The sequence below is a fragment of the Arctopsyche grandis genome, chromosome 8 (genome assembly GCF_051622035.1).
Source record: "Arctopsyche grandis isolate Sample6627 chromosome 8, ASM5162203v2, whole genome shotgun sequence".
Taxonomy (NCBI): Eukaryota; Metazoa; Arthropoda; class Insecta; order Trichoptera; family Hydropsychidae; genus Arctopsyche; species Arctopsyche grandis.
Genome location: NC_135362.1, coordinates 29,816,746 through 29,825,507, shown reverse-complemented (window position 1 = coordinate 29,825,507; position 8,762 = coordinate 29,816,746). Strand labels below are relative to the sequence as shown.

The window sequence follows — 8,762 nt, the reverse complement described above, 5'->3', positions numbered from 1 at the left end:
ACCCTAACAACGCAGGTAGAGACGCGAAAACATTTGAAATTATTGCGTTGCAATGCCACTCATTCCCGTTTTTCCCGTTTCCGTTCCCGTTTTTGGGGGATTTTTTTTTACAGAAACCATTGTGGACATGCACACACTAACTCTTGTAAGTTTTATCACTATCAGTTGAATGGTATAGAAACGCATACGCAGTGCCGGCCTTACACCCCATGGCGCCCTCGGACAATTTTTTTCTATGCGCCCCTAGAAAAAATATTACTAAAGATATCAGATTTTGAATTCGTGGCGAGCTTAATTTGAAGATCGGCACAATATTTACAAAGTTCGTTTCTTTCCGGTAGATTGTTTACAAAATACAAAAAACCCCACGTCTTTGAATATTCGTTCAACTGCTCGAATCTTTCTTTCAACATCACAAAAGCTAAGGATTCAAAAACTCGACCTCTAACTATTTCTCATGACAAATGATTCGTTTGTGTATTTGAACCTAACTCGTTTTGTGTATTTTCGTCAAATTGCCGTTTCACTTTTTAATCGTTACTTTATTTAAATACCGACTCTATTTGTACTTCCACTGCTAAATCTTTAGCTCAAAAATGACTGTTTTCGCTTCCCATCATGTGTCAAATTATTTTTTTAAGGAATATAACTGCACGTGATCAGTTAGAATCTTAAAGTGATATATTAAAGCTGAAAATATGGTAAAAAAACTTTGGAGAATACATTTGTGATGTTACAGAAGATTTCTCAGCGTCATATAACACAAGATTTAAATTGTGGATGCCACAGTGAAATGTGAAACAAATTTTTTTGATAAGCATAATATAAAGCAATAGCATAACATAATATATTTTTCAAGAGAATAGACAACCGAAATGATGCTTTGGCCCTACAAGATGATTTGTTCAGACTAGAGGCTTATTGCAGCATAAATAAGTTGGAAATTAATGTAGCAAAATGCTCCTGCATAACCTTCACCAGAAAACTATGTCCAGTTGACTTTCCTCATTCAATTAACGGACATAGACTCACAAGTGTATCGGAAATTAGGGATTTGGGAGTCTTTTTAAACTCTGATCTATCCTTTAGTAAACATATTGACAATGTTGTAGCTCGAGCGTCGAAGGCCCTCGGGTTCGTCATCCGGTCCTCCAAATGCTTTACTTCTATAAAATCATACAAAATACTATATTGTGCATACGTAAGAAGTATTGTTGAGTTTGCATCCCAAGTTTGGAACCCAGATTACTCTGGTGCAAGAGACAGATTGGAGCGCATTCAGAAGAGATTCCTGAGGTACGTCAGTAGCCGTTTTGGATTAACCTATACTTCCTATGAAGATGCTTGTAGGTGTCAGCATCTACTTCCTCTTGTCAAAAGAAGGGAGATAGCTGACATCTCAACAATTTTGAACATCCTTAACGGCTCGATTGACTGTCCTCAATTATTGAGCAGACTATCATTGCGTGTACCAAATAGAATGACTAGATGTAATGAGCTCCTTTACATACCTAATACTTTTTCTAATTATGGAAGAAGCTCATTCATCTGGCGTGCAAGCTCCACCGTCAACACACTAATCTTAACAATTTCTATGTTTGACTTATTTAATATTAATGCTATACAAGCTAGAGTAATTATTGCAAATTTGTTTTTCGATGATTAATTTTAATGAAAGTTTATGATTATGATTATGAATTTTTATTTTGATGTATTTATTTTGTCTTTTTGTTTTTTGTTATATATTATATTTTTTATATTATTTCATAATTTTTATCATATTATTATTCTTATTATTCTGATATTTTTATTATACTGTTATTTCTATTTTTTTTCTTTTTTTGTTTTCTTTAACTATCTTACTCTGTTATCATTTTTGTTTCTTATTTTAAATGTTTGAGCTTTTCTTTTTTTACCTATATGTGAAAATTATTAATGGTTTACTTAACATAATTATATTTTTTTTACTATCAATCTAATAAACTGTAAACTGTAAATTTTCCAAATAAATAAAATAAATAAAATAATATAAAAGGGAGTGGGCCTTCGCCCAATGAATAGAATTTGCCGAGTACAAATGTTTGAACTAAGAACATAGAGGCACATTTAGCGCTCTGATCTAAAATTTTGTAGCGCCTTCGGTGCCCTAATTTTAAATTTTTAAGTGCCTTCGGCGGCATCAAGTGGCACCCTAAAATCGGTAATGCGCATACGTGACAGACAAACAGACAAACATTGATTTATAAATATACATATATATATATATATATATATATATATATATATATATATATATATATATATATATATATATATATATATATATATATATATATATATATATATATATATATATATATATATATATATATATATATATATATATATATATATATATATATATATATATATATATATATATATATATATATATATATATATATATATATATATATATATAAATATATGTATATATATATATATATATATATATATATATATATATATATATATATATATATATATGGAGTTCGGTCTTTCGTGTCATGTGAGGAGGACGTGCTTCTGCGTTCCTCCCGCTATTACTCGCTTAAACCCGGCTATTGCACGAAATTTAACTTAACCATCTAATCACTTATTTTACTAATTGCATCCTAGTATAATTTAAGTGTAAAAATAAACAGCAAATCGGTCGTAAAAAGCGGTTTTATATCAGTTATTTCGAAAAATATTGTGCTAATTTTTGTGTCAAATCGGTGTCAAACGAGATACATCTCCCTACCTGAATACAAAAAAAGGGTCCTTCGCCAGCCAAGTCGGTCCCACAGAAGCAATAAATCTTCCACATAATTGCTTCCAGCCAAAAATCTTTAACGAACTTTACTTAATAGCAAACAGAAACGGTGTTTCCCAACTGTCTATCAGTTCTTTTTCATATTTAAATTATATTAAAGTAATTCGTGTAATTTTATATACTTTACTAAAGTTATTATTAAAATATTAAATTGCAAACCGCACTCACATATATAAATCCGTTGTCTCCAAAGAGGCGTCTCACGATAAAGATCTGTAAAAAAGTAGTATAACAATTGCTAATCTATTATTATCATAACTAACTACTTTCACTTACAAAGTAACCCTGTTAAATGGCATGTAATAACTCATAAGTGATCCAAGTGATACCTAGGATGACTATATGTCAAAGCTGACCACAGAGAAGAGTTTATGGCGGTAAGAACTCACTCCTTGAATGGAAATCTCTCTCAAGTACCGCCTTTTTCTCAACACATCTTGGATAAATGCGAGAAAAATAATATCCAAACCTCCAACAAGGTAAGAGTGACGATGGATGATAGCTTAGCTAATAGAAACCTGTATTTAGCCACGTACAATGTAAGAACGTTATCGAGTGAAGGAAGTGTGCTTGCATTAGAGAATGAACTAGAAAGTATCAAATGGGATTTAGTAGGACTTAGCGAAGTAAGACGAAAACAGGAAAACCAAATAATCCTAAAAAGTGGTAACTGTCTCTACTGGAGAGGGCTACCAAATGGTAGAATAGGAGGAGTAGGGTTTCTTATCAATAAGAGAATAGAAAGAAATATTATAGAAATAAACGACATATCGGAACGTATATGCTATGTAGTATTAAGAATCTCGAGCAGGTACACTTGTCAAATCTTCCAAGTGTACGCCCCCACATCTAGCCACCCAGACGAGGAAATAGAAGACTTCTACGAAAAACTACAGGGCGCATACGATAATAGCCGCCACCACTTTAAAATAATCATGGGCGACTTTAACGCAAAAATAGGACAAAAGGCAAACACAGAAAGAGCAGTAGGCAATTTTGGTACCGGCCAAAGAAACGACAGAGGCGATCGCCTCATAGAATTCGCAGAACACAACAGGCTCTTCATCACTAATTCATTTTTCAGGAAAAACACCAACAATAAGTGGACTTGGGAGAGTCCTAAAGGAGACAGAAACGAGATCGATTTCATCCTAACAAATGCCCTGCACTCCGTTAAAGACGTTAGTGTTCTAAGTAAAGTAGATATAGGCAGCGATCACAGATTAGTCCGTGCCAAGATGGCCATTAATATAAATTGCGAACGTAGGAAATTAATAAAAGGATGCAGTAACTCTCCAGATTTCGCTCAACTAAGGTCTAGGAAAAAGGAATTCGAACTCGAACTTGGAAATCGATACGGGAAATTAAACCCAGAAGCAGACATCGAGGAATTGAACACTGTAATTAGTTCGGTTCTAACCTCAACAGGTAAGAAATTAGGTGGTTTCAGGAAACAGATTAAATTAAGCAAAATTTCAGCGGAAACAAAAAACCTAATTAAGCATAAAAGGAATTTAGATAGGGATAATAATAAGCAAGAATACAATCTAGTAAATAAGGAAATTAAGAAGAGAATAGTCAGGGATGTCAGGGATTTTAACAGCAAGCTAATAGAAAATACCATTAAGAATAACCGTAGCCTGAAAAAGTGCAAACAGGATCTTTTCTTAGGCAAAAACCAAATGATCGCAATCAGATCAGAGAGCGGAGTAATAATTAGGAATAGAGAAGAAATCATAGACAGAGTTTACACGTTCTATGCAAAACTATACGAGAACGACAACGGCCAATTCCCCACTCTGGAATCGACACACGGCCAAAGGGTTCCTGCAGTATTGCCTAGCGAAGTAGAGGCCGCGCTAAAAACTGCAAAGAATGGTAAAACCCCAGGGGAAGATAATATTCCCATCGACTTACTAAAATGTGGCGGCCCCCCCCTAATTAATATCTTAGCTAGGCTTTTCAGCAAATGCATCCAGAACCAAGCTATACCAGAAGGATGGAATAACGCAACTATCATTTTAATACACAAAAAAGGCGACAAAAGCGATATCAAGAACTACCGACCCATTAGTCTACTTTCAGCGGTCTACAAGCTCTTCACGAAGGTTATTACAGAAAGGCTGAAGAATATCCTCGACGAGAACCAACCTATAGAGCAGGCAGGGTTTAGGGCAAATTTCAGCACAATGGACCACCTCCAAGTAGTTGGCGAACTAATCGAGCGCGCCAACGAATATCAACGGCCACTGTGCCTAGGTTTCGTCGATTATGAGAAAGCCTTCGATACAGTTAGTCATAATGCAGTACTTAACGCTCTAAAAACACAGGGAGTGCCGGAACCCTATGTGGGACTGTTAGCTACAATATATAAGAATGCCACAGCTTCAGTTAAAATTTTTTCAGGTACAGATAGATTTAGCATAGGAAAAGGAGTAAGACAAGGAGATACAATCTCGCCCAAGTTATTCAATGCGGTGCTTGAGGGAGTTTTCAGGAAATTGGATTGGGATACAGCCGGAGTAAGCATCAATGGTCGCTTTTTGAGTCACCTTCGGTTCGCAGACGATATAGTTTTAGTAGCTCGTGATTCAGCTGACCTACTTATCAGACTAACACAGCTGGACAGGGAAAGTAGAAAAGTAGGATTAAAAATTAACGTAGATAAGACTAAACTAATGTTCAATAGTTATTGCATGCCTGATAGCATCCCCTTAGATGATAAACCAGTAGAAGTAGTAAATAATTATTTATATTTAGGTCAAATAATTGACATGTCTGGTAGTAAAAATGAAGAGATAAAGAGACGTATGAAACTGGGGTGGAGTGCATTTGGACGGATGAATGCTGTTTTTAAATCAAAAATGCCACTCTGCCTGAAGAAAAGGATCTTTGATCAATGCGTTTTGCCAGTGATGACGTATGGATGTGAAACTTGGACACTGAACGCCAAGATGCAAAATAAAATCCAATGCACTCAAAGAAGTATGGAACGCTGTATGCTTGGCATAACGAGGAAAGACAGGAAGCGGAACACGTGGGTGAGAAATATGACAAGGGTAGTGGACATAGTGGATAGAGTGAAGAGATTGAAATGGCAATGGGCGGGTCACGTAGCTAGGAGGATGGACGAAAGGTGGACAAAAGAAGTGCTTGAATGGTACCCGAGAGAAGGCAAAAGAGTAAAAGGAAGACCGCAAGGAAGATGGGTGAACGAAATTAGGAAAATGTGCGGAATGAGATGGATGAGTGTTGCGCAAAACAGAGACGAGTGGAAGCGTGTTGGAGAGGCCTTCATCCAGCAGTGGATGGCGAATGGCTGTAAATGATGATGATGATGATGATATATATATATATATATATATATATATATATATATATATATATATGTATATATATATGTAGAGTTCGAAGATATAGGGAGGATTGCGGGAGATATAATCAAAGGCGATGTTGGTCCATCAATGTACTTTTATTGTACATTAAGTATACACACGTGCGCATATGCACCTACCGGTGGCCGTCCGGCCAGCGGCTCTACTACCAACTGTCAGTTGGCGTCACACTTCTGCCAACTCCCAAACAGTGTACACTCATATGTACCACTGTTTGTACATCACTCCTCAACATTACTCATTACATAATTCACTCACACACATAAAATCCCACATATGTATATATATAGATGTAAGGGCAATGAAGACGTGGTTTATCGCCCGTGAGAATTGTTCCCTATCATTGGCTTAGCTTAGCAACTCTAAATAAAATAAAATGTTTTGAGTATGATTTCATAATAATTCCAGAATATAATCAATCCAACAAACACAATCCCTCACAACAGCATAGAAAAATGGCGAATAAAAGAAAAAAATGCGTGGTGGTTGGAGATACCGTAGTCGGCAAAACGACACTGTTGATGACCTATTCTACTAATAAATTTCCGACAGAATACGACCCGAACCTCTTTATCAACGATATAGTAGTGTTGAATATTGGACGAGAACAGCACGATCTCTGCTTATTCGATACTGCAGGTATGATCGTATTTGATTCTATTTATACTGAATAAAATAAAATAAAATTTATATTCCAGGACAGGAAGACTACGAAAGGTTAAGGTCGTTGGTTTATTCAAACACAGATGTTTTTCTAGCCTGTTTCAGTGTCGTTGATCCATATTCGTTTGAAAGGGTTAAATCGTATGTAAGCATTCCCATACATACATATATTATAGAAATTGTCAATAATTTTAATTCAAATATTTTAATTTCTTATTCTGTGGTGCAGTGGATTCCAGAGATCGCCCGTTTCAATAAGCAAACTCCGTTTTTATTAGTCGGCACTAAGATAGATCAAAGGGACGATCCCAAAATTATCAATGAATTAGGGAATATAAGAGAGAAAGTTATTCAGCCCCAAGAAGGGAAAAATTTGGCTGAAGAACTGAAAGCTGTTAAATATGTTGAATGTTCGGCTCTGACACGGGTTGGCTGTATTTAATAATTTGCATTTTTAAATGATGTATGTATTTAATAAAAATAATGAAATGCAATTATTATTCGATTGTAGGAAGGTTTAAAGAACGTATTTGACGAAGCAATCATGACCACTTTTATAAAACGGAAAACTAGTAAAAAGTTATGCAGTCTTATGTGATCTTTTCCTTTGAGTGTATTATTAAATGTAATATATTTACATATATATTCAATGTATACAAATATAAAGTAAAAATAATATTTATTTATTTTATTTCTCGGGAAATTGGAATGAAATGACAGGTGAATAAAAGTCACGTACATACATATAATGCATGAATGCATGAATGAAAATGTATATTTTTCAACATGAATATAATATATATAATATAATATAATATAATATAATTCATTTGTATACATATGTCTATGCTTACCTACGCATGTAGGCTTATACGTCTATCTTTACGCACTCTATCAATTCTGCCCATATATTATGGTTTTTGTTTTCATTATTAATTATTGGTTCTTTCTTATATTTCTAAACGCACTTTATTTTCAATTCTATCATCAATTGTCATCTAAATCATTGTTTATTATTATATTATGAACAAATACTTGCCAAAAAACTATATAATTCGCTTTATTAATTTTATTTTAACTCAATTGGTATCACGAGTGATGGTTTGCTCGGTAATTCCGTATCGCTTCTATGGATGCAAGTTTGTATGTGTATGTATATTTATATTCATATACACATAACTGCTGATATTTATGCTTCTGGATATCTACACGTCTATCACTACGTACTCATCAATTGCCAATTCTATTTACGTTTTACAATTTATCTTATTTTTATTACATTGCTATATTTTATCCTGTGTACTTTCCATGTTCCTTATTTCCATATGCTTTATCTTCCTACTCTATTGATCCGTTTCATATTTTTGTATGTATTCATATGGACATGTGTATTTTCGTGTATAATTGTATATATGTGTATATGTGTTTATATGCATTTGTATACACATATATATATGTGTACCTTTTTTTTATTATTTTTCTGAGACTACTTAATGGATTCTATTAATTTATATTATCAAAATGTACGTGGTCTCCGTACAAAAACTGATATTTTTTTACTAAATATAAACATGTCCAATTATGATATTATTTTGCTTACTGAAACTTGGTTGATGGACACTATAAGTGATCAGGAACTCTTTGATGAAAGATATATAGTGTGGCGAAGAGATCGTAATTATGTTAGCTTAAACCAAAAACGTGGTGGTGGTTGCCTTGTGGCAACTAAGCGTGAACTTGGAGTTGTTTCACGTCCAGAGTGGCACTCTTCTGCGGAGGATATCTGGATATCTCTCACTTTACGCAGCACCACTAATCATCGCAAACTTCTCAAATTTCATATATGTGTA

General features: G+C 34.3%; 1 protein-coding gene across 1 annotated transcript; it reads left to right on the top strand.

Annotated features, from left to right (window-relative positions):
* The first annotated feature begins 6,550 nt into the window (after positions 1–6,550).
* On the top strand, positions 6,551–7,510 carry LOC143915932 (cell division control protein 42 homolog). The gene is made up of 5 exons (XM_077436751.1): positions 6,551–6,572; positions 6,658–6,888; positions 6,948–7,057; positions 7,142–7,339; positions 7,424–7,510. The coding sequence occupies exons 1-5, from the start codon at positions 6,551–6,553 to the stop codon at positions 7,508–7,510; spliced, it is 648 nt and encodes a 215-aa protein (XP_077292877.1).
* Positions 7,511–8,762: the final 1,252 nt, after the last annotated feature.